The 27,348-nt window shown below is 42.6% G+C and overlaps 1 protein-coding gene across 5 annotated transcripts in view; it reads right to left on the reverse strand.

Moving 5' to 3' along the window:
- Nucleotides 1–8,498: 8,498 nt before the first annotated feature.
- Nucleotides 8,499–27,348, reverse strand: part of PIEZO2 (piezo type mechanosensitive ion channel component 2) — a 760,979-nt gene continuing 742,129 nt past the window's right edge. For 4 of the 5 annotated variants that reach the window (XM_033934096.1, XM_033934094.1, XM_033934095.1 and 1 more), the window contains 5 exons: nucleotides 25,789–25,961; nucleotides 23,432–23,548; nucleotides 23,149–23,228; nucleotides 16,297–16,477; nucleotides 8,499–9,399 (listed from right to left, as the gene is read on the reverse strand). In XM_033934096.1, the coding sequence (XP_033789987.1) occupies nucleotides 9,147–9,399; nucleotides 16,297–16,477; nucleotides 23,149–23,228; nucleotides 23,432–23,548; nucleotides 25,789–25,961 (804 nt within the window). In that variant the 3' untranslated portion in view covers nucleotides 8,499–9,146. The remainder of the gene's footprint in view (nucleotides 9,400–16,296; nucleotides 16,478–23,148; nucleotides 23,229–23,431; nucleotides 23,549–25,788; nucleotides 25,962–27,348) is intronic. The other variant, XM_033934097.1, reaches the window with a different exon arrangement.

Consider the following 27,348-nt stretch of genomic DNA (forward strand, 5'->3'; position numbering starts at 1 on the left):
AAAATAGACAAATATACCCTCCATCCTTTTTATTAAACCACAATAGCAGTTTTTAGCGCAGGGAGCTGAGCTGAATGTCCAGCGCTGCTCTTGACGCTCATAGGCTCCCTGCGCTAAAAACCACTATTGCGGTTTAGTAAAAGGTGACCATATTGTAAAATATAGACAGCAGATATAAATTCAGAACTGTGCATAGTAAGTGAAGGGAAGTTTTCATCTCTGGGAATTTACCCAGTTAACTATTAAGTTATTTGGGCAAATTCCTTTGAAAACTGTGGTAATACTGCCTCCACTTTGCTAAATTTAAAATAAAATCATTTTTCCTACCTTGTCTGGTGATTTCTGGTTGCACTTTCTTCTTCTGACTGTGCATCCAATCTTTCTTCCCTTCTATCAGCCTGTATGCTTTCTCTCCTCCACACCTCATTCCCTCCCCCAACTTTTTCTTCCTCTCTCCCTGACCTTTCTTTCTTTTTTTCTGTTTCTCTTCTTTCCTTCTGTTTCCCTGCCTGCCCCCTTTCTTTCTTTCTCCCTGCCATTCCCCAAGCCACTGCCACTGCCGCTGCCATCGGGGAATAGGACCCACCAATGGATAACAGGCCCCAAAGCCGACGCCGACGCATGCTCTCCCTGACGTCAATTCTGCAATCGGAGAGGAAGTTCCGCCCAGCCAGGCAGCGATTGGCTGGCCCGAACTTCCTCTCCGACTGCAGAATTGACGTTGGGGAGAAGAAGACTTATCGGCTCGATAGATTAGATCGCCAAGACAAAGTGAGTCCTGGGTGATCGACTCACTTTGCCTTAAGGGGTGTAATCCTACCCAGAATGTAGTATCTAGTGTTTGACCCAGAACACCCATATCATCTTGTATACTCAATAATATTGAGTGCACAAATGATGGAGGCTTACTTGTTTGTTCTCCTGTTCGTAACGATGTCCGCAGACAAATTTCCAAGACCCCCTGCCTTTCATCCCACTGACATGGTCAGTAAGTTTGACTTCTGTGGTAAGTAAATTAATGGAAACCTTTTAAAACAGAGAATGGTGAAGTTGCTGGAATCCTGTGGATTAGAGGGCTGAAGGCAACATGGATTCACTAGAGGTAGGTCTTGTCAGACAAATCTGATCAATTTCTTTGACTGGATGACCAGAGAATTGGATTGAGGGAGTGTGCTAGATGTGGTGTATTTAGATTTTAGCAAAGACTTTGACAGTGTTCCACATAGTCGTCTAATAAATACAATGAATGTCCTTGGTATGGGCCCCAAAGTGACTGGCTGGGTCAGAAACTGGTTGAGTGGAAAATGACCAAGGATAGTGATCAATGGAGATCACTCTGAGGAAAGGGATGTTACTAGTGGTGTGCCTCAAGGTTCTGTTCTTGGGCCTGTTCTTTTTAACATTTTTATAAATGATATTGCTGAAGGGTTGTCGGGTAAGATTTGCCTCTTTGCGGATGATACCAAAATCTGCAATAGACTAGACATCCCGAATGGTGTGAATAACATGAAGAAAGACCTAGCAAAGCTTGAAGAATGGTCTGAAATTTGGTAGCTACAATGTAAGAAATGCAAGGTCATGCATTTGGGCTGCAAAAACCAAAGGAACGGTACAGTTTAGAGGGTGAAAAACTTATGTGCATAACAGAAGAGTGGGACTTGGGTGTGATTGTATGTGATGATCTTAAGGTAGCCAAACAGGTTGAAAAGGTGACAGTGAAAGCTAGAAGGATGCTATGGTGCATAGGAAGAGGTATGGCCAGTAGGAAAAAGAAGGTATTGATGCCCCTATATAAGACTGGTGAAACCTCATTTAGAATATTGTATACAATTCTGGAGACTGCATCTTCAAAAAAATATTAAAAAGGATGGAGTCGGTCCAGAGGTAGAATACTAAAATGATACATGGTCTTAATTATAAGGCATATGAAGACAGACTTAAAGATCTCAATCTGTATACTTTGGAGGAAAGGCAGGAAAGGGGAGATATGATAGAGATGTTTAAATACCTATGTGGCATACATGTGCATGAGTCGAGTCTCTTTTATTTGAAAGGAAGCTCTGAAATGAGAAGGCATAGGATGAAGTTAAGACGTGATAGGCTCTGGAGTAATCTAAGAAAATACTTTTTTACAGAAAGGGTGGTAGATGTGTGGAACAGTCTCCCAGAAGAGGGTGGAGACAGAGCCTGTGTCTGAATTCAAGAAAGCGTGGGATAGGCATGTGGGATCTCTTAGAGACAGGAAGAGATAATGGTTTCTGTGGAAGGGCAGACTGGATCGGCCATTTGGCCTTTATCTGCTATCATGATTCTATGTAATCAAAAAATTTGATTGTGGACTCTAATCAAGGGGTTGCACAGTCAAGAACTATCAATACTACTTTTTACTCAGGGGAAGATTAGGCTATTTTGAAATAGCCCATTGACTAGAGTTAACGTCCTTCTGAAATTCTGGGATTATCATATCTATCAAGTTTATCAAAATCTTGGGGAAATTGGGGGTTGTAATAGTCCTGAAAGTCAGTTGAAGGGATACAAGGCTTAAGGCTTTCATTGGCCCTATCTGGAGTCCACATATGGGACTAAATTCAGTAAATACTACCACACAAATTGGGGCACCCTTTAAAATGTGCGCTCAGTGCTATTCTATAAACAGTGCTCTGAGTTGGGCACCATTTATAGAATAGGGCATAAAGCACAGTTACTTACCATAACAGGTGTTATCCAGGGACAGCAGGCAGCTATTCTCACATGTGGGTGACGTCATCCACAGAGCTCGGATGTGGACAGCCTCGCAAGCAGACTTGCTTGAAGAAACTCAGAAGTTTTGAGTCTGCCGCACCACGCATGCACAATTGCCTTCCCGCCCAGCACAGGGAGCGTCTCCTCAGTTCAGATAGCTAGCAGAGAAGCAAACCAGGGGAGGTGGGTGGGTTGTGAGAATAGCTGCCTGCTGTCCCTGGATAACACCTGTTATGGTAAGTAACTGTGCTTTATCCCATGACAAGCAGGCAGCCTATTCTCTCATGTGGGTGACCTCCAAGCTAACCAAAATGGGATAGTGGGAGTGTTGGCAATTCAGGAGAATAAATTTTGTAACACTGACTGGCCAAAATGGCCATCCCATCTGGAGAAAGCATCCAGACAATAATGAGAGGTGAAAGTATGAACTGAGGACCAGGTGGCAGCTTTGCAAATTTCCTCAATAGGAGTGGATCTGAGGAAAGCTACTGAAGCTGCCCTGGCTTGGACTTTGTGGGCTGTGACTCGACTCTGTAGATGCAGTCCAGCCTGAGCATAGCATAAAGAGATACAAGCAGCCATCCAGTTGGATATGGTTCGCTTAGAAATCGGATGTCCCAACTTATTCGGATCAAAGGAGACAAAAAGTTGAGGAGCAGATCTGTGTGGTTTGGTGCATTCTAAGTAGAAGGCCAAAGCACACTTATAGTCCAGGGTATGAAGAGCTTTTTCTCCAGGATGAGAATGAGGTCTTGGAAAAAACACTGGAAGTACAATGGATTGATTGAGATTAAATTCAGAGACCACTTTAGGTAAGAATTTAGGATGAGTACAGAGGACCACCTTGTCATGATGGAAAACTGTGAAAGGTGGATTAGCAACTAAACCTTGCAGCTCACTGACTCTTCGAGCAGATGTGAGGGCAATGAGAAACACCACTTTCCAAATGAGATTTTTCAGATGAGCCTTAGCCATTGGTTCAAAAGGAGGCTTCATCAATTGAACAAGAACAACATTGAGATCTCAAACCACTGGAGGTGGTTTGAGAGGAGGTTTGACATTGAAAAGTCCTTTCATAAATCTGGAAACCACAGGATGAGCAGAAAAGGGTTTCCCTTCGATAGGCTGATGGAAAGCAGCAATTGCAATAATATGGACTCAAATGGATGTAGAATTGAGGCCAGAGGTAAATAAGTGCAGAAGATAATCCAAGATGGAAGACAAGGAGGTATCTTGAGGCTCCTTGTCATGAGAGATGCACCACATAGAAAATCTAGTCCATTTTTGGTGGTAGCATTGTCTAGTGGCAGGCTTTCTGGAAGCCTCTAAAATGTCCCGAACAGGTTGAGAAAACTGAAGAGGAGTTATATTGAGAGGTACCAGGCTGTCAGGTGTAGAGACTGCAGGTTGGGATGAAGAAGAGATCCTTGACTCTGTGTAAGCAGAGATGGAAAAACTGGTAGAAGGTATTAGAGAGCTGCACGGGAACGGGGATGATGGGAATCCCGCGGGTTCTCCCTTCGATTCACAGGGATCCTATGGGGACGCCCCCTCAGGTTGTGGAGATCCCGTGGGGACCCTCCTCGTGGTCTTAGGGATCCCGCGGGGTTGGATGCAACTCGAGCCGCGAGGCTCGTCTTCTTTTCCTACCTGCCCTACAGCAGCACACATAGCCGACTGTAAGTCTTCCCCGATGTCAGCGCTGACGTTGGAGGGAAGGCTTTGCGTCAGTTACGTGCAGCATGTAGGGCAACGAGCCCTACACGCTGCAAGTGATTGATGCAAAGCTTTCCATCCAACATCAGCTCTCACCATGGGGGAAGAAGACTTCCGGTCGGCTACATGAGCTGCTGCAGGGCGAAGTAGAGAACCGTGTAATTGGCTAGGAATGTGAAAAGCGCAACAACTTGCTCGGTTGCTATGATTGCACAGGCGCCGAAGCCAGACGATGGCAGAGTTGGATATTGGACAGCACTGTGGAGTAAAGCACTGCGGCCAACTAGGTAACAGTGGGCACTCCACTTGGCTTTAGAGAGCCAGGAAGCTGCACGAGGCTAGTGATTGATAGGAGCATTTTATATTACCTGTTGTTCCTTCATGTGCTATTCTATGACTTTTCATTTATGGGTGCGGCATCCCCCCCTAGAGTGTGCAGATTCAGCTCAAGGCACAGGCAAGGACTCGACCTCTTGTGAGACTGCTGAGTGCCCAGGCTGGACTGCAAGAAGCAGAGTCGAAGCAGGACTATATTTGGTCAGTAACTGAACAAATTCCCGGTTTAAAATGGTCTGCATGGTAGCCTGCAATTGTGGATCCGAGTCTGAAACTGGACTACTTGCTGAGGCTAAAGGCTTCGAGGATGAAGAGGAAGAATGCGTCGCCTTGGAAGAATGATGTTTAGGTAGCTTGAGGACCACTGCTGGAACTGTCTCCTGAGGTATCTGACCTGAAGGAAGCTCAGGAGATGATTTGGCAGATTTACTCGAGGTCGAGGACGTTCCAAATGAGGAAGGTCTGATGAGAGTTGAGGTTGAAGTCGTGGACATCCCGGAGCAGGCCTGACCGAATCGGAGGTCTAGGTCGAGGGTGTAGCAGGGGTTTCCATACCGAAAATCTTCTCCATTTGAACTCGATAACGTTTGAGGACTCGAGGTTGAAGGGTAGCACAGCGAACGCATAACTCCGGGCAATGGTCAGGTCCCAGACACTGAAGGCATCAGCAATGTGGGTCAGTGAGGGAGATCACACGCTGGTACTGGCTACACTTCTTGAAGCCCGTGACCGGCCGGTACATAGAAGGAAATATAGCCGCCCCAAAGTTGAAGCCCACAGGCTGAGGGCATGCGACAGGCCCCGCCAGTCACTCGATGAAAAAATTAAACTTTTTTTTTAAACAATGACCGAAAGAAAAGCACAGCAACACGGTAATAAGTAAAATAAAACACGAGCCGCAGTGAGATAAGGCACGAAGCGAACTAAGTTCAGCACAGAGCATCAAAGAAGGCCTTCTCAGCTCTGCGGAAAACCGAGAACTGAGGAGACGTGCCCTGTGCTGGGAAGGAAGGCACTCGTGCATGTGAGGTGTGGCAGACTTGAAACTTCTGAGTTTCTACAAGCAAGTCTGCTTGCGAGGCTGTCCGCATCTGGGCTCCGTGGATGACGTCACCCACATGTAAGAATAGGCTGCCTGTCTGTCCTGGGATAATGTTCTCATCTATACCAAACTTTGGACACAAGGATTTACACCAACTGAAACCTGGTATATATCTTTGTGTGTAAATTAGGCACAGATTATCTTATGTGCATCTTTAATGAATGCTCCTGACCCATCCGTGCATCACCTATAACCTGCTTTCAATTGTGTGCTAAAAGATTTATATATGCATATTTATAGAATAGTGCTTACAAGATTTGTGTGCAAATCTAAATTGTTACCAATTAGCGCTAATAATTGATTGTTACTACCCAATTATTGGCCCAATGGGCTTGTTGCTCAATTAAAATGTACGCTCAAAGGCCCAGATTCTATAAACGGAGCCTGAAGTTAGGTACCTAGATTGGCACACCTAGCCGATCTAGGCGCTTAATTTTTAAATTAGACTAATTGGCGCCATAAATGAGCAATAATGAACTCATAATTGCTAAAAATTAAAATTAATTAGGTGGTAGGCATCTACCGCTTTCAGTTAAGGTGCCTAACCCAAGGTGCCTACCAGAAAGTGGGTGTGGTATGGGCGGATCATGGGCATGTTTTGCAGCTATGTACTTAAATTAGATTTAAGCACCAATATTTATACCAAGAAAACTCTGGCATAAATAGGGGCGCCTAAGTTTAATTTAGGTGCCTCTAGGTGTGATTCTATACATGGCACCTAACTGAAGATTGATAGCTGCTCTGCGCCACATTCCTTGGTGTCTAACTTTTTAGGTGCCATTTATAGAATTAGGGCTAAATTAGGCATTTGTGTACAGAGTTGTGCGTATCATATATAGAATCCAGGAGATGATAGGAATTTAACCTCGGCTGAAATAGCAATATCTCAACTATACTTTAGAAATTCATGACAGAACAGCCAGTTGCTGGAAAAAAGAACATTTATTTTGAAATGTTTGTTGTGTTTACGAAAATGCTGCCAAATGGAAAGTTTCAAGATATTAGTCATTCTGTAAATTGGAATTTGTAAAGAAAGCCCTACAGCGGAGTTTGACATGTCATTTGGTATAATATCATCTGCTGTTTTAATATCATGCAAAACATTTTTCAAAGAAGTAAAACAACTTGTTTACTTGATATCAAGTGAACAGATTTCTCAAATTATTATTACTTTTTGGCTTCAAATAAAAAATAATGTTCTTTTGCTGATGTAAATGGAAGTACAGAGTAAAGGAGTGATATCAACATGATGACCTTGTTGACTAAATGCAATACAAAATTTCCTCCCTCCCTCTCTCCCCCCAAAAATAACAGAACCTGGACTTCTACTGCGTCTGACAACAGAACTTGGACTTCTACTGCGTCTGACAGGAAAATGCAAAAAGCTAGCGGTTATTCCTAACAAATCACTCAGTCCCACTGTTTTACTCCTCTGAATGCTGATTTCATAACAGCTGAAATTAGGGATGATTCAGATCACCCAAAGTCTTTACATCCTACTTTGGAATGGTTTATAAACCTTTGCATACTTGAACATTTACCCCAAAATTAAATTCTGATTTGAAACATTATCTGTGTTTATTTCTCTCAGTATTTGCTTTATTTGAAAAGCAGAGCTGCATCTTTTCAATCTATTTGCTTGATATCAGTCTTAACATAGTGTTGATGTTGTCAGTATCTAAAAACATATTTTCACAGTATATAACCAACTGATATAATTCATGGAAGCACGGAACACAATCTAGATAGGCCTGCTTTTCTTTCTTTTCACAATTATAGAATACATTATTGGGATAGAGCCCTTTAATAGAGTGTTCCATCAAGTTAAAAAGAATCCTTGTTTGAATTTTTCCAGACAGCATCAGCCATGTGCTGTCACTTGGTTACAGTTAATTAAAAAGTATGTTTCTTTTAAGACATCATTTTAATGCATATGCATATATTTAAATACAAACACTTCCTATTTACAGTATTGAAAAAAAGTAGAGGGAAAATATTTCTAAAATGACTTTCCAACTTGTGCTTTATTGTACATTATAACTGAATCAAGACTACACAGTACTGTATAACCTTTTAATATCCCCAAACCCGGTCAATTATTTTTTTCTTGGAAATTTGCATTTTGTAAAACATGGAATGACAACTACATTGCAATCATAAATTTTCATGCTACAATATTTTAAATGAATAGCTTGGATCAATATAAAAATTTAATAAAAGGCCATTTTTTTTCAAATTTCTTAATCTTTCATAATTAGGAACCTAAAAAGTTACTCTCTGGTTGACTGTAAAAATCAAGAGTATATTTATATGAATAATCTTGCATAATTGACAATCTAGAAGAAATGTGCCACACATTTGGCAAAGAATTGTCTAAAACAATAAAAACAGAAAAAAAGGCAAGGTAGGAAAAAAATTAGACATGCTTTATCTCAGTCTTCATACGGTGTTATTATTATAACATTCTCTAATTGATTTGGGTGTCATAAGTTTAAGCCTCTTCAATGATAAACCAGAATTTTGGAGAAAATGGCCTTGTGCAACATCCCAATATGTTATCAGAATTATTTTATAACTAATTGTTTAGTGTGTGCTTTTTTTCCTGAGAAAAGTCTTTGATGTTTGAAGGAAACATTTCCTTTCACTTTATGAAGAAAATAAGGCAGTTAAAGAGATTGTCACTTCTTCGTTGTTTTTAAACATTTGTTTTTGCTCCAGAGGTTAGTCTTCAAAACCTCTGTTCTTCTGTTTCTACTGTTGCCTCAGTCCCGTTGCAGTTTTTTTTTGTCTTGGATATGCTGAAAGCCTATCAACTTCCCATCAGTGAGGTCTTGAATGTCTAAAATGTATTGTACAACAGCATATTGTACAATCCAGATGGTACCATCTCGTGAAAGACAGAGATTTCCCTTATCAACTGTGACATGCATTCTTTGTTGGACAGGAATGATGCACTTTGGAAGCTTTATCCTAGTAACACAGAAGATTGTAGTTCTGTTCAAGCCAGGATGCAATGTCCCCTGATTTTACAGGGGTGGAATTAAATAATAAAATAAACCCACCTTTTTTTTTACCTTAAATTTTAATTTGCAAGGCAATGAGGATCCCAATGTAAGTAACCTCTTGGGCACTGTGGGTGAAAACCACTGTCATCTAATTATAAGAGGTATTCCTCTGAAAGAGTATTGTGCTTTAAAAAACAAAAAAATTAGATGAAATCAAGTAAGATCTTACTCCGGGTCCAAAGAAATCAATCTGTTTTTTCCCTTGTCCATTTGATCATTGTTTCTGGTGACCGGTACAGGAATATTAATTTGGCATACAGATCTTCCTCTAGTTCCAGTTCTCCTGTTTCTCTGACTAAAAATATATCAGTACATAGCTTCAGTATTCGGTCCACATTTGGTAACTCTTCAAACATGATGGAGTGCGAGATCCCACTGAAGAATTCTCGGACAAACTTTCCTATCACCAATACAACAGAAGCATATAGTCCCATGATGCTGTAAGGCAAGAAAATAATAATAGTAATAATAAAACACATATATTTGAATCTGTGTAGCATTTTACAAATGATCTAGCACCTACATAGTGGTAATTAAAATTGAAAGCTTTCCACTAAGTGAGACACTTTCGATAAGCTTTAATTAATGTATTCCATGGTACAAAAGAAAAGCCACAAGAAAGTGTGACAGGATGATACGATGCCATTCTTAAAAGTCTATTTACTAAACCATGTAAACTTCGTGGTTTTAATACATTTAATCATTCTATTCATTAAACTGCAGTATTTGAGTACTTCAGTTTAGTAACTTATGGTTGGGAATACATGAATGTCATGAATGTAAAGGTAGCGTCCACACATTTTTGCCTACAGGATGCAGTTCAGCCTTTTCCTAGTGAAGCCCTTACTCAAACTAATCTTCCCCCACACCACTCCCAAAATGGCGCCCAACCTACACCTCTTCCCCTGTGACAATGTGTAAGATCCACCTACTTGCAAACCCTTTTCCCTACTCCAGTTTCATTAAAAGATCTACCCTATACTGGCAGTGCCATTCTAATTCCTCATCCTTCTCAACTCCCTCTCCCTATAGTATCTGTTCTCCCCACAGTAAGACAAAAATTAGTCCTAATAGCTCCTGCCCCACCAATGCATTCCTTCAAAATGGCACTGACTACCTACACATTTCATTGATCAGGTAGTTCAGTCCTTGATCAGGTATTTAACTTTGCTTGTCAGGTAATCCCAATATGTGGAGTATTCACACAGCATTTGATATGGATGACATGTGGGGTGGTTAGGAAGCAAAACAAAGAAAAATCCAATGGGTCTGCAGTAAAAGGCGAACACCAAACACAAGGAAAAAACTGCAGAGCGAAATCTTTATTGAAAGTCTATGCAACATTGTAATCCATAAAAATGGCTCTCATATACATGGAGTACGGACCCATGTTTTGGAGAAACACTCCTTCCTCAGGGGTCCGGGATGTCCGGTGTATGACAAAGAGAGAGTCATGCGGAGAACAGCGTTGTAATATAAAATAATCAAAATTTTTGAATCGGAGTCAATAAATTCTCCTTCTGGGCTAATGCACTTTCAGTAGCAGTACTTACCCTGTGCGTTAGCCCAGAAGGAGAATTTCATGCCTCCGATTCAAAAATTTTGATTATTTTATATTATAATGTTGTTCTCCGCATAATTCTCTATATGTGATACATTGGACATACCGGACCCCGGGAAAGGAGTGTTTCTCTGAAACACGGACCGTGTTGGGTCCGTACTCCATGTATATGAGAGCCATTTTTATGGATTACAATTTTGTATAGACTTCCAATAAAAATTCCTGCACCTTGTACATTCTGTTCTGCAGTTTTTTTCCTTGTTTTTGGGTGGTTAGGTAGCATCATTTTTGTGAATTCTGATGAAAATAGAAGATTTGTGTTTGTGGAGATTTTTTCTTGAGGAATTTAATGGCATTTGGGTGTGGAAAGCCCTTGTAGTCTTCATTTGGGATTTGGAGCTGTTTTCTGATTCATCTGGTCATCATGGTTTGGGCATCTTTTTTTTTTTTAAGGAGCATGGTGTGTGGACCCATGGCATCCATATTGACTTTGGCACAGGTGATGTGAGAACATCACATTTTTTAGAATTGTAGTAACTTTGATTATTTAGGGTGATTGGTTGACCAACAGGAAAGTGATCATGCAGTCAGACAATAAGGCAGTTGTCCATGTTATTAATAGGCAATCAGCACATTGCCCATTAATGGTGGAGCTCCTTCAGGTGTTGATTTTGTGTTGTTTACATGTCAATATGATGCTGGATACAAAGCATAAGACAGGTATACCTAATGAAACAGCACAGTTACTTACCGTAACAGGGTTATCTGGGGACAGCAGGCAGATATTCTCACATGTGGGGTGATGTCATCCAAGGAATCCAGTACAGACGTTAAAAGTGAACTGTCCATTTAAGTTTTAAGAAACGTTGTGACTGTTTGCACCATGCATGCGTGAGGGCCTTCCCATCCGACGTAGGCTCATGGTTCCTCAATTCCATAAGCAAGCTAAGAAGCCAATCAGGGGAGATGGGAGGGATGTGAGATTATCTGCCTGCTGTCCCTGGATAACACCTGTTACAGTAGCTGTGCTTTATCGTAGGACAAGCGTGCAGCATATTCTCTCAAGTGGGACTCCCTAGCTGAATATAATGGGACTAGTCTTTAAGCCCGTTACATTAACGGGTGCTAGAATAGATGTATATGTCGGTCTCTCTCTCTCTCTTCTTGGCCGCTTTCTGTCTGTCTTTCCTTCTTTCTGTCTCTCTCTCTCTCCTTGGCCGCTGTCTGTCTGTCTTTCTTTCTTTCTGTCTCTCTCTCTCCTTGGCTGTCCATCACCACCACTTGCCTGCTCCCCCTGTCCAGCAGCACCCCTTCACTGCTCCCCCTGTCCAGCAGCAGTCCTCCCTTCCTTTTACCTCCCCCTGTCCAGCAGCAGCCCTTATCCCTTCCTTTTATCTCCCCACTGTCCAGCAGCACCTCCTCGCTGCTCCCCCTGTCCATCAATACCTGCTCCCAAACTGCAGCTGCTTCCGTTGCAGGTCTGGCCTCGTGCTGAGGTTTGGACATTTGCGGAAGTACCCCTTTTCCCTTACCTTCCCTCAGTCCTTGCGTCCGTGGTCCTCTTAGACTGAGTGAGGGCAGGAGGAGGGAGTCGCTGGCATGTTCTCTGCCTCCTTGCATCCATGGTCCTCTTAGACGGAGTTAGGGTGGGAGGGGGAGTGGAGTGAGGGCAAGAGGGGGAGTCGCCACTGTGGTGGTCGCCATTTCAAACTGCGTGCCTCTGCATGTGCAGTAGGAGCAAGAAAACCGCCGCACACAAAACACCACAGGCTCATTCTACTGGCACGGAGCTACGGATCAGGGACGCAGGGATCACGATGTTTGAAGTGCGCATACCTGCTGAGGGTTTTATTGTAGCAGATGGAGGGAGAGTTGGCCATTAAGATGAAAATAAATCCTGTAATACTGCTTGGCCGAAATGACCCTCTTGTCAGGATGAGGATTCTAGACAGTAGTGAGATGTGAATGTGAGAATTGAAGACCAAGTAGCTTACTTTTCAAATTTCATCAATGGGAGTGGAACGTAAGAAAGCTAGTGATGCTGCCATAATTTGGACCTTGTGTGCTGTAACATGACCCTTGAGCTGCAGCCCAGCCTGAGCATAGCAGAACGAAATACAAGCTACTAGCTATGTGGAAATAGTTCTTTTGGTTACAGGTTTTCCCAATCTATTGGGATCAAAGGAGATGAACAATTGAGATGGTCCTGTGTGGCTTAATTTATTGCATGTAGTAAGCCAAGGCATGTTTACAGAAGAGCTGTTTCTCCAAGATGAACATGGGGCTTTGGAAAGAAGACTGGTAGCACAATGGATTGATTGAGATGAAATTCCATGACCACTTTTAGGAAGTATTAAGGATGGGTGCAGAAAACTACTTTATCATGATGGAATACTGTGAATGGTGGATCTGACACCAATGCTTGGAGTTCACTCACTCGATGGGTAGAGGTGAGAGAAATCAAGATGACCACTTTCCAAGTGAGAAACTTGAGATGAGTAGGAGCCATTGTCTCAAATGGTGGTTCATTAGAGTGATTAGGACTATATTAAGATCCCAGACAACTGGAAGTGGCTTGAGTGGAGGTTTGGATTTGAAAAGTCCCTAGATAAATCTGGAAACAAGAGGATGAGAGGCCAGAGATTTATTGTTGACAGGAACGTGGAAAGCACTAATAGCACTGAGGTGAACTCTGAATGAAATAGTTTCCAGTCCAGAAGTGGAAAGATGGAGAAGATAATCTAATACTGACAATAGAGATGAAAATGGAGCATCTTAAGAACATAAGAATAGCCTTACTGTGTCAGACCAATGGTCCATCAAGCCCAGTAGCCTGTTCTCACGGTGGTCAATTCAGGTCACTAGTACCTGGCCAAAACCCAAGGTGTAACAATATTTCATGCTACCAATACATGGCACTCCTAATACAATCCTCAAAAATAACCACACTCCCACAACCAAGGGAAAATTCACTTTTCAAGAAGGTGAGTTTTCAGCAGGCTTCTAAATTTCAGATTGAGCAGGAAGGAAATTCCAGAGATCTGGTGAAAAGCAAAAGAAGGCTCTATCTCTGGTGGGCTCATAATGAATTGTATGAGCAGAGGGGATATGAAGGTCATGAGAAACTAATAAGATAATATTACTTCTGTCTAAGGCTGACTGTAGAAGGTTAAGAAGAGTAACTAGAATCATTTCACAACTATCTCCAGAATGAAATTACGACTATTGAGGGTGAAGAATATTTTTTGTTTCTGCAAAATCTGAGTTGTTTAAAGACTATTTTCTCAGTGAGTTTAGAGAGAGAGGGAAGATTTGAAATTGAGTGATAAATTGATAGGAATTCTGGATCAATAGATGCTTTTTTCAAGACGACATAAAACCATAGCATTTGCCATACTGGAACAGATTGAAGGTCCATCAAGCCCGGTATCCGTTCTTCGATTTCGCCTCATTCAGACTACTATTTCAATCTCTAATTCTAAGTTCACTGGACTACTGCAACATTGTATACCTAGGATCTCACAAAAAAATCTATTTAAAGACTAAGAAAGATTCAAAACACAGCGGTGCGACTGATCTTTGGACTGAAAAACTCCAATCACATAACCCCATACTACAGAAAACTTCATTGGTTACCGATCGAGGCCATAATCATCTTTAAATTCAGTTGCCTTTGCTACAAGACACTATTCGGCATCTCGCCTACCTACCTCCTGAATCACTTCATTCTACAAAACAAACCCTGTCCCTCCCGCAAAACATTGCTATTCTCATTCCCAACTCCCAAGAGCTGCCAATATAAAAGATTCCTTAATAGAACACTATCCTTCCAAACAGGCATCTGGAACAACACCCTAAGCGATCTCCTCTTGAATTCCCCTTCACACCAAACTCTCAGAAAAGCACTGAAAACTCACTTATTTGACAAGTTTGTCTGATCTTTCAAGCCCCTGACTCAGCCTTAACACCCCTGTGCCCCGCTTCCTCCCTTTGCATCCCCCTCTCTCTCCCTTTCCTCTACTCCCCAATACCTGTTCCCACAATACCCACTTTGTACTTATCCACTACTGTTTACTGTCTTGAACTGAAAAGGTATGATGGGATATAAATAAAGCTATTATTATTAACCTGTTTCCAACAGTGCCAACCCAGGTCACAGGTACCTGTCAATATCCCATGGAGTAAAACAGATATGCTGCTTATCCTAGGAATAAGCAGTGGATTTCCACAAGCCATCTCAATAATGGCCCATTGGCTTCTCTTTTAGGAAAGTATCCAAACCTTTTTTAAAACCCTGCTAAGCTAACTGATTTCATCACATTCTCTGGCAATGAATTTCAGAGTTTAATTACACGCTGATTAAAGAAATAATTTCTCCTGTTTCTTTTAAATCAACTACTTAGTAGCTTTATCATATGCCCCCTATCCTAGTATTTTTGGAAATAGTAAACAAGCGATTCACATCTACTCTTTCCATTCCACCCCTGAGCCATCTCTTTTCCAAGCTGAAGAGCCCTAGCCATTTTAGCCTTTCCTCATAGGGAAGTTGCCTTTCTTTGTACCTTTTTAAATTCTGCTATATTTTTTTTAAGATATGGCAACCAGAAGATATGCCCAGCTCTGGAGAGTGCATCTTTTGTTTCCAAACCTTCAAGATTTTATGAACCCTATAGCATGTTTTCTAGTAAAAAAAAAAAAAAAAAAGTTCCACACAGTTTTGTGCATTTGAAAGAGTTTGTGGTGTCATTTGGTGCTCTATGGCACCAAATCAAAGTAGTATACAACAGGCAACTAACCCCCCACCCTCCCATAAATAAATAATAGAGATCTAAAAAAAAGGAAAGGTAAAAAAAACCCACACATAAAGAAAAGCAGGAGGGAACTACTAACATCTAATTCCAGCATGCCCATAGGTCTATAACCCCTGTACAAAGGCCATCATGAATAGGTATGGCTTCAAAGAAGCCCTAAATTTCAGGTAAGACTGTTCTGCTCATAACTGGGAAGGAAGAGTATTCCAAAGTGAAGGTGACCAGTAGGAAAATGCAGTGCTGAGTGGACTCCTATTGAGCACAGTAGGCAGGGGGGTGCAATAAGATAGTTTTGAGAAGCTGAGCATAAAGTATGGGAGGGAAGGAGGAGGTAGGAAGGAGTACCAAAGAAAAGAACCTTGTGAGTTGAGTGAATTGACATGGTCATTTGTTGCATTGGCTCATAAACAAAGCTGCAGACATGTTGTTTGCTATCACATCTGACTCTTACAGAATTTGCTGGTGGGCTAAGTCAGAAGAGAGGTGTATGTTAACCTCTTAATTAATGCACACAAAGCCAATCTGTATGCATTAAACATTTTTAATGTGTTAAAATTATTATTAAAACAAAAATGTGACACAAACCTCCAAATCTAAAAATTTTAAAAAGTGAAAATCTGAAAAAAGAACCAAAATGATTTCCCTATGTACATTCCTAACATCTATAGAGCGGATTCACAATACCTATGATCTATCCCAATAGGTTGCCAGGGGTTCAAATGGTGCTGTAAATATTTAAATGTAAGTTTAATAGTAATACTTTTTAATCAGTAAAGGTAAAGTCAAATATTGTAGTGTTTGGAAATAGGGTGGGGCAAGAGGGGGTGTAACTAGAAATTATGGAGGATCCTAAAGAGAAACCACAGAGAAACTGCACTAAAGCAAGTAGGACCAAATTCTGGTGCAAAGCAATAATAAAATAACAGAGAATAGCTGCAGCAGCTCTATTAAAAACTCTCTTACCCATAGCCTGCCAGAAATCCAAGACTTGGAGGGCTCACTTTATCGCTGAATACCCACAATTCAATGTTTTTCTTATCATGGTTAAATCTTTTCACAGGTTGTTTAACAACCCACCACTCAGTAGACCCTTCTGATGTTTTTCTTTTTATCAATGAAACATTGAGATTTCCAAATTTGGCATCTGTTGAGAGAAGCAGCAGTAATATTAACAAAAAAAACCCCAAACCAGTACTAACAACCAGTGGCGTACCTAGGGTATGTGGCACCCGGGGCCCATCATTTTTTGACACCCCCCCCCCATGTAAAAAAATATTTTTTGTAATGACCATGAAACGGAATAAATGGTCAGAATAGAAACAGGCAGTGAAAATTTTCTTATATTCCAAACATAACATAACATAAATTATGTCTGAATTGTCATGACATCAGAAGTACATATGGAGTAGTTGCAGGTGATGCTTGGGACAGTTTTGATTGTGTTAGTTCAGTTTTATGTGTTTTTTGAATAGAAGGGTTTTTATTTCTTTTTTGAAGGTTTGTGGTCGAGGTCAATAGGTTGTAGAGTTGGGGGTCGAGTGTTGCAGCTCGAATGGCTAGGAGGTTGTCGAACAGTTTTTTTCTTTTGACGTTTTTGGTTGGAGGGTGTGTGAATGGTGCGTGAGTTCTCCTATGTCTGGTTGAGGTGGATTGAATTATTTAGCTGAAGAAATTAGTTACCCCTCATCCCAAACACATTAATTCTCTTCCATTTTTGTTCCCATTATAAAAAACACTGATAAGTTCTCAGAAAAAAAATACATTAAAATAAGAAGTGAAAACAAAGGCCCCTACAGATGAGAACATAACATAAGAATAGCCTAACTGGGTCAGACCAATGGTCCATCATGTCCAGTAGCCCATTCTCATGGTAGCCAATCCAGGACACTAATACCTGGTCAAAACCCAAAGAGTAGCAACATTCCATGCTACCGATCCAGGGCAAGCAGACACTTCCCCCATGTCTTAATAACAGATTATGGACTTTTCCTCCAGGAATTTGTCCAAATCTTTCTTAAAACCAGCTACACTATCTGCTTTTACCATAACTTCTGGCCACTTCATTTTTAAGTTTAGATCTTTCCTTTCAAACAGAGACCTTGCTAGATGTCAAATACAGCACAAGGTATCTTCACATGGACTTAGTTGTGCAGGAAATGTGAATCTCCTCATACACCCACCATATAGTGCAAAAATGTGCAAAGGTCTGTTTTTTTCTTTCGATCACTACATAGCCTAATGCCACACAAGCAGCGCTGTTACAAACATATTCTGTAGGTCAATGCTAAGGATAACAAAGTTTCCTTCCTTGGACCAGAATGAGATACTGATAAACCACTGGAAGAGATCCCAAAACAACACCCAAAGACCCACTCAGTGTGTGAACCAGTTGAGTGGAGTGGAGTGGACTAACTGGGGGGTGGAAATGGGCCCGGAGTTTGCTCAGCAGAATTTCCCAGACCACCTCTTCCTCTCAACACATTGACACACTGCCACCACCACCACTAGGAACACCTCACTGGGTAGGCCAGCTATGCTATAAACTTTATAAAACACATTATTATATTTTCTTATAAAGCACATATTTTAACTGAACTCTCTGACATCCTCAGCCTTTCCATTCACAAAAATAGAAGGAAGAAAAGTTCCCATTTCCTGCTGTCTCATGTCCCCGGCCTATACAATATTTTTTTTCTGCAGACCCTTCAAAAGTCTGACCAAATCCTCGTTTCACTTGCATTATAAAGTAATGAGGATGCCATCTCTCCCCAATCCCAGGTCCTAAAGTCTAAGACAGTAGCGCAAACTAATGCTGAAAGATTCAGGAAAAAAAATTTCGATTCGATTCAGCCTATTGAATTGGTTTTTCAATTTGATTTTCCTGCCCAGTTGGGTGATTTTTTTCAAAACTCCTGGTGGGTTTTATAGCTTTTTCACCCCCTTTGGCTTCTCCTAACCACACTGGCGCTGTGGTGTAAATAAAATAAAGAAACAAAAAGGACTTTTCCTCTCTCTCTGTTAAATCCTAGCTCACGTTTGCAGTCCAACACCAGCTCTGGCAGGATACACATTTCAAATCTGATATATTGTAATCACAAAACAGAAAATAAAATTAATTTTTCTACCTTTTGTTGTCTGGTTATATTTCAAATCTTGTTGGTCCAAGGCTCTGGTTTTCTTCTGATAACTTGCTTGCCAGGGTCTCCTTCTTTCTTCTTTATGCATGCTAACCATCCATCTGCCAACTCTGTCCTCCCTTTCCATTTCGCTTCCCTCCCCAGGAAGTCTGGTATCTTTCCTTTTTTTCATCTCCCTCCACAGATCCACCTTTTCTTAACTACCCTTTCATCCGGCATCTCTCCCTCCTTCCCCACCACCCCAGAGTCCACCATCTCTCCCTTTCTTTTCCCAATTACCCTCCTATCCAGTACATCTATCCCTCCTCCACACCATCCCTTGTGTCCAATTTATTCCCTTTCTGTTCCTTCCCTCCCTCCCTAAATCCTATGGTCCATCATCTCTCTCCCTCTCCTCTATTTTCAGACCCATTATTTCTTCCCCCCCCCCAAAGTTTGGCATATGCACGTCTCTTTGAACACCCCCTTCCCTCCGTGTACTTCTAAACCAGGATCCCCCCCAAAGGCCTGTCCCCCCTTAAAGGTCTGCCTGTCCCCCCTTGAAGGCCTGCACCCCCCTTGAAGGCCTGTCCCACCCCCTTGTAGGCCTGTCCTCCCCCTTGAAGGCCTGTCCCCCCCTTGAAGGCCTGCCTGCCTGTCCCCCCCTTGAAGGCCTGCACCCCCTTGAAGGTCTGCACCACCCGAAGGCCTGCACCCCCCCCGAAGGCCTGTCCCACCCCCTTGTAGGCCTGTCCCACCCCCTTGTAGGCCTGTCCCCCCCTTGAAGGCCTGCCTGCCTGTTCCCCCCTTGAAGGCCTGTCCCCCCCTTGAAGGCCTGCACCCCTCCTTGAAGGTTTGCACCCCCCCGAAGGCCTGCACCCCCCGAAGGCCTGCACCCCCCCGAAGGCCTGTCCCCCCCTTGAAGGCCTGTCTCACCCCCTTGTAGGCCTGTCCCACCCCCTTGTAGGCCTGTACCCCCTTGAAGGCCTGCCTGCCCCCCCACTTGAAGGCCTGCACCCCTTGAAGGTCTGCACCCCCCCGTAGGCCTGTCCCCCCCTTGAAGGACTGCCTCCCCCCTTCAAGGCCTGCCTGTCCCCCCCTGGAAGGCCTGCCTCCCCCCTTGAAGGCTTGCCTATCACCTCCCTCCCCCTTGAAAGCCTGCCTGCCTGCCCTCCCGTCCCACCCTGAAGGCCTGATGCCCCGACCCACCCCGAAGGACCGCTCGCCCCCCTGGCCTCCCCGCACCACCTATGAAGCTGCCGTAGCAGGATTGCGACGTCAGTGATCCCTGCGCTGCTTAGGTGCTGCTTCCTGCGCCGCGGTCCCGCTCCTCCTCTGACGCCTAACCACCACTCTAACCGGTGCACATGTTACAGGCACCAATTAGAGAATCGCATTGTCGCTGAACTGGTGGCAGAAAGGAATCTCCCTGCCGCGATCAGTTTAGCAGCAGCATACGCATCTGTGGCAGGGTCCTAGTCCCCCCCCCTCGCCACAAAGAATACCGGCAGGAGGGATGTCCAGTCCCTGCTGCTGGAACCACCGGAGCCGGCTCCCCCAACCCCGAATGTCTGCAGCAGGAGTGCCCAATTCCTCCTGCTGCCACTCCACTGACACATCCCCCGGCAGGAGGGATGCCCAATTCCTCCTGCTGGGGCCCCCGAAGCCAGCTCCCCCACACTGAATGTCCGCGGCAGAAGGAGTGCTCAATTCCTCTTGCCGCCAGCCCACTGACCCAACCTGCTGGACACCCCCCTCCTTAATGACTGCGGCAGGAGGGATGTCCAGTCCCTCCTGTCGGTCACCCCCCTATGGGGGAGGGCCTGAGGGAGCTAGCCAATCGGAATCTTAGGCCACTCCCAGCGCATCCCACAATGCACTAGGAGACAAGCCAATTTTTAAATTAATCATCCCTTTTATAAAACTGCGCTAGCGGTTGCCGCGCAGCAAGTACTCCGATGTCCATTAATTCCCGATGGACTTAGAAGCAATTAGCGCAGCAGCAGCCGCTAGTGTGGTTTTGTATAACCCTCCCTTTTAAGTTAGGTGCCTAACTTTAGGGTACCTATTTATTTAAGTTCCTCATAGAATTTCCCCCTAAGTTTTTATTGCTCACACAGAGGCCTAAATTCTGTATATGGGGCTAGATTCACAAAGCAAACTAATCGTGTACCGATTGGTTTGCAACCCCTTTGCGACCAGATTTCCCTCGTGCACTATTCACTAACCTCTCCTGCAATCTGCTTCGAATCCATGTGTGCAAATGAGATGAAACGCATGCAAAGTAGGCAGGGACACAATTCACAACACAAAATTTCACATCCGACTGGGCTGGCCAATCAACTGAAGAAGCGACTGCTGGGGACCAGTCAAAAACGTCTTTCTGACTGGAAGCCCTGCTCTCTGCCCTGCTCACCGCCCTACTCTGCAATCTCTCCTGCCTGCTCTGCCCCGAATCGCCGCCCTGCTCTGCCCAGATCTCTTTTCTCCTGCCTGCTCACCCTGAATGCTGCCCTGCTCTGCCCCATGTCTCCTGCCTACTCGCCCCGAATACCGCCCTGCTCTGCCCCGATCTTGTCTCCTGCCTGCTCGCCCCAAATGCCACCCTGCTCTGCCCCATCTCCTGCCTGCTCACCCCGAATGCCGCCCTGCTCTGCCCCGCCCTGTGAGCACATGGTTTTAACCCACGGGCTTTAAGCGGGTTAAAACCACGGGCTTAATTTAAAAAATTTAAAAAAATAAAATAAATCTATGCTGGGCCCGGCTTTCTCCGCCAGTACACCAGTTTCACTTTCCCCTTCCCTCTGCCCTAGAAAAAAAAAAAAGAAAAAAACCTCAGCCGGCCCAGAGGTCCAGTGCATGCGCAGATCATCTACAGATGTGCGCATGCACTGGGATGCCCAAATCGGGCCTGATCGGGCAGGTTCGTGAATCTAGCCCATGGTGTCCTAAGTTGTGCTTGTAAATCAGTGAACAAAGCTGATCTGCATGTAAAACTTAATTGTTTAACAAGCCTTTTGGCACTGAAAATTGGCAATCAACACCTAATAATTGATTCCAACTGGCACCCGTTAGAAGTTGCATGCAAAACTTTATAGCCACATTCTATAAAGTGATGCACATCACTTCTAGTGCACAAATCTCCAAGGGAGTGCAACCATGGGATCATGGGTATTTCTAAAAGTTAGGTGCACTGTAACAGAATATGCCCGATCTGTGCATAACTTAGGCACAGATGTTTAGGCCTGGTTTTCCTTAGTCTAAATGGGTGTACCTAAATGTTATTTCATGTAAGTCCACTAAGCACAATTCTAAATGTAGTGGGAGCCTTTTATAAAATTGTGCTGTGCCTTTTTGATCGGCTCTGATTTTTTAGGCGCCATATATAGAATTTGGGGGTAAATATTTATCAGTCACACATATAGTCCAAATTTTCAGTAAGCTTCATAAGGGAAGATACCTTCTCTGCTCCCCGTGCCACTACTATTTGTGCAGCAGTAAAGGCTGAGATCAGCAATTTGCCGTTGGGGCTCTCTACATTTCAAACATGTCTATTCAAGAGCTACTTTTATTTTTCTTTCTTTATTTTATTTTGTTAACCTTTTGATTATAAACCTTTTTTGCTGTGCTACAAAGTGGTATATCAGATTCATTAAAAATAAACTAAACTAAAAGGACATGTAAAAATTGCAGCTATTAAATGGATATTGATCTAAGATGCATGTTTTATAATCTGCCACTGGTATTCTTTTACAACAATAACCTGGAATTTTTTAATCCTTGTAGTTAATAATTTCCAAATTGTCTCTCTCCTTCTCTTTACATATCCAACAGACTGCCAAAACAAGTTGTTTCTCTATAATATTGCTAAAATCAGACCCTTTCTGAGCATACAGCCAAGTCCCTCATCCATACTCTCATCACCCACTCACCTAGATTACTGCAAGCTGCTTCTCACTGGCCTTCCACTAAACCATCTCTCTTGCCTTCAATCTGTTCAGAATTCTGCTGCATGCCTCATATTCTGTCAATGTCACTATGCCCACATTACCTGTCCTCAAGTCACTTCATTGGCTCCCTATCTATTTCTGCATACAGTTCAAACTCCTTTTACTGACCTCCAAGTGTATTCGCTCCATAACTGCTCAGTATCTCCCATCTCTCCTCACACTCACCCCCCATCCCGGGCACTCCACTTATCAGATAAGTCTCTCTTATCTGTACCCTCCTCCTCTACAGCCAACTCCAGACTCCATCCCTTCTATCTTGCTGCACCGTATGCCTGGAATAAACTGCCTGACTCGTATGTCAAGCTTCGTCTCAGGAAGTATTGAAATCCAGACTCAAAGCCCACTTCTCTGAAGATGGTTTCAATTCCAGACTCCAACCCACATGCTAAACACCAATATCTGTCTTATCATTCCCTCTGTAATTCCCCTACTGTGTATAGATGAACCTTCTTGTCCAGTTTGTCTGTCTTGACTAGACTGTAAGCTCTTATGACCAGGGAATGTCTCTTCTGTGTTTTGATGTACAGCACTGCATATGTCTAGTAGCACTATAAAAATGATTAATAGTAGTATTTTTTTATAATTAAAGTCATTACACAGTAAATTGAAGAATCTACATATAATGCATAATACAAATAGAATTGCACTGCGTATATATACATATACAGTACACCAATATAAATACATACTCTCTAAAAGTTGCTTGATAGGTTTTGCAGTGGCATCACTTGGTGCTTTGATATAACATGGATAGATATATTCCAGTGTCCTGCAAGAAAAGAAAAAAATCTATTTACTTTCTTGTTTTTCATATCCAAAGATAATAAAACATTAACATCTAACTCTAAGAACATTTCTCTTGCTTTATTTTACATTTTATTAATGAACATACTGAGACTCTTTTCATTTTAGCTTGGAATTTTCACACAAAGTCTGACATATGGAAATGTGATGATTAAAGAAATCACTTACACATCTGATGATGCGTTTGAAGACATCATTTCAGCAATTCCTTTTCTAGTTTTATCTGAGAGGCTAACTATGTGTTTATCTGATGTTATTTCTGCTTTTGCACCAAGGCTGAGGTTTCTGTTATACACAGAAAAAAACAAAACATTTCCATCAGTAGAGGCATTCCACTACCACACATATTGAGGTCAATTCTACAACAGAACACATATTAAGAGCCTATGAGGGACCAATGTAAAGTTCTCAGCCCAACCAACAAAGTTGGGGCAGTCTCCATCAAGGACTATACACTTAGTTCAGTGATTTTCTACTTTTTTAGTTCCATTGGAAAAACACAAAACGAAAAAAGTGGAAAATTGCTGGACAAAATGTATAGCTCTAGATGGAGACTGCCCCAACTTTTTTGGTTGGGTTGAGAACTTTTTATTGGCCCCTCATATTCTATAAAGAACTTATGCTAGTATTTGATAAAGGAAAGCAAGTGCCTAACATGTAATATACTTGCATGCTATTTAGATGTGATCACTTATACCACCACCCGGCAGAGCTATGTAACTACCAGTGCTTAAATGCCAATGATACATGCATACTTTCTAGTGTTTAAAAGTTAAGTGTGTAAATGTGAGTTCCATCTACACCACACCCAAAGCTAGCTCCATTTATCTATATAGCCCATGTGTATTTACAGAATAGTGCTTAGGAAGCAAATTAGCATGCATGTTATGTATAATGTTCAAGACATAAAATCACCATAGATAATTCAAAGCAAGAAGGCAACAGCAGGGCTGATGGAAACACAAACCATGGACTCTTGAAGCAGGCTCCTAAGCCAAAACACAATTTGTGTTGAGTCAAGTGAATCAATTCTCTGTTGATACAACACAGTCTACTAGAAGAACACTGCTGGTTTGGTTTGTGTCTCTGTCAGACCAGTTGTTGCCTTCTAGTATAGTGCTCAAAACATTTACATAGGTAATGCATGCATAAATATTAGCACCCATTTTGTAGAATTGCTCCCACTGTGATCTTCAGAGCTAATAAAAGGAAGTGTTCAACAGGTTTAATCCTAACCGTGGTAAATAGACAATGCTAAGAAAATGCATATTTCTTCAAACTTCAGAGAACTTGAGCAACACTGAGTAAAAGCTATCACAGCATTGAAAGGCAAATTACTTTTCTTATCTTTCCTTCAATTTATTTCCTTTTCTTTGACAACTGGAATTATTTCCTCTCATATTTAGATTTACTGTTTTGCTATCGTCTCAGGAAAGATGGTATATTAAATTATAATAAACAATAAATGATAAGATATTACTTTGTAATATATGTCTTACACAATACAGTCCTTGATGTCCCAATGGTTGATGTCTCCTTCCCTTCCCCTGAAAGAGGATCTGGAAGGGGATACTAGGCTATATGACAGCATTCTAAGGACAGGAAGCAGATCTGAGGAGTAGCCTATTGGTTAGTGCAGTGGACTCTAAACCTAGAGACCCAGATTTAAATTCCACTTCAATTCATTTTTTTAAAAAGCCTACTGTACCTAAATATATAAACACCTGCAAGCCTGAAGGCTATATTGAAGTGGTGTACACAGTGCCAGTAATAGTTCTAGACTACAGTTAGTACATGCATCTTTACCTAAAGACACAGAATAAATCAGCTGCTTCGCCTGCTTGGCTAGAAACCTTCCAATGCTCTGGGGAGAGCTGGACTGTTCTCTCTTCCCCATCCCCATCATTCCTTGTCCACCACCATCCACCACCATCACAATAATCATTGAGACATCAGACTGAGAATACCATTGCAGTTATTTTGGAGTTCAAGTTCTCATTATGGCAGTGATTCTCAAACCTGGTCCTGGAAGCACCCCAGCCACTCAGGTTTTCAGGATATACACAAGGAATAGTCATGAAAGAGATTTCCAGTGGAGGACATATATACAAATCTTTCTTTTCTAAGCAGCTGCTGAGACTCACACACCATCATCCTATATAGAATCACACCTACCCTAATGAACAGACACCTTTTAAAGAATCAGTCCCTTGTTATGGATATCCTGAAAACCTCACTAGCTGGGGTGCTCCAGTGCCAGATTTGGGAGCCATTGCTTAGGGAACTCTGAGTGGTGATGATCTCCTTTCTCTAAGGGAAGGCTTTTCGTTAAAGGTATACATATTTTTCAGAATCAATTTCTGGTTCTACTTTTGTTTTACACTTTTCCAAGGTTTGTAACCTAAGCTACACATGACTGTATAAGCCAAAGCTGAATCGGATGATGGTTGTTAACTGCTTGCAATGCTCATTTCAATTTATGGTAACAAATTTTTTTTTTTTTTTTAAATTAGCCTACACTGTACCTTTGAACAGTCCAAGAAATAACAAGTGTGAAGTCATAATCCAAGCTATTGAGTTCATTAATCATCTTTTCTCTACTGGGGGGACTGATGGTCCATAAAGAATTAGAATTGCCTTCCAGTTCGGCTACAGTGATGTCTTCTCTTCCATATGCCTCTAGAAACTGCATGGCAGGCTGGAAATGAGAAGAGAAAGACAAGTAATAACATACAGACAACAATTTAATATACCTAGTCTAAAAATATGTGAGCACTGCCAAGGTTTTATACCATTCAAGTTATTTCTCACCACTGACAAACATTCACACATTCACTCACCATTAGTAAGACATGATCTATATGGGTGGAAATAAGAAATATTTCAGGGGCTGAGGTCAATCAGGTATGATAAGTACAGTAGTACAGGGGAACAGCTTCTGTAACCACTTTTAGTAAGTAAAAGCAATATTTGGATGAATACTGCCACTATCTGGATAGTATCACCATTGACTGCCCCTATCCGGATACCAGTACCGAATATCCATAATTTAATTTAGCTGCTGCAGCTACATGATTCTGGGATGAAATTATAAACATGAACTACAGTTAAGATGTGATATTTTACTATTAACCCTGGATATTAATAACTAATGTGTCGTTTTACTAAGTTTCAAGAGAACGAGTCTCCCCTGACCCAAAAAGAGGGTTGAAGGGTAGAGACAGCCCAACAGGAACAACCTACCACAAATTTTTAAAGGTGAAAGGGAAGCCCTCAGTCTCACAGCCTGCAGTGGGAACATGCCCCTAATGCACCAGCTGTCATAGTCACACACCCAGAAGGGTGAAACATCCCCAGGATAACCCGTGTGCAAATTTAACATAATTGAATTAGTGCACATACCAATGTGCTAAAAGTGAAAAATATAGATCACATTTTCAACTTCGCCTGACTATTTTCTGACTGGTTACTTGAGAGCATACAGTGATAACATAGCTGGTTCCTGAGGAAGGGGTTTTTCCCTTGAAACGGATCCCTGTTGAACGGGTTCATTTCATGCAGCCTATACTCCTACTCCAGATTTCTACAGAGACGCTAAGTACCTCAATTTTTTGTTTAGCTCATGACTGTGCCGGCTTGGCTGATTTTGAACGCAGTAATACTGTACCCTTGGATGAGGGGCAGAGACAGCCTAACTTATTTATTGATGTGATTATCTATATTTTTCAGGGGGGGTCTCGTGGGTCAGCGGGTGGGGGGACCGATTTGGGGTTCGGGGGAGCGATCGTGGGAGGGGGTGTGTCAAGGGCTGGAGGGCCTGGGATCCCTCATATCTTAGTTGGGGTGGGGGATAGGGGGGGGTCGCCTGTCCAGGAGGGCTTGGGCTCCCTTCTGAACCAATGTCGGTGGGGCGGTGGCAGTTTGACAGGGCAAGAGGGCTTGGACTCCCTTTTGCCCTGATGTCGTGGGGGGGGGGGGGGGGTTCAATGGGGCAAGAGGGCTTGGCTCCCTCTTGCCCCGATCGGATTGGCAGGACCAGGAGGGTTTGGGCTCTCTCCTGGCCTGATGTTGTCGTGGGGGGGGGG

Source organism: Geotrypetes seraphini, chromosome 2 (assembly GCF_902459505.1).
Source record: "Geotrypetes seraphini chromosome 2, aGeoSer1.1, whole genome shotgun sequence".
In the NCBI taxonomy this organism is placed as follows: domain Eukaryota; kingdom Metazoa; phylum Chordata; class Amphibia; order Gymnophiona; family Dermophiidae; genus Geotrypetes; species Geotrypetes seraphini.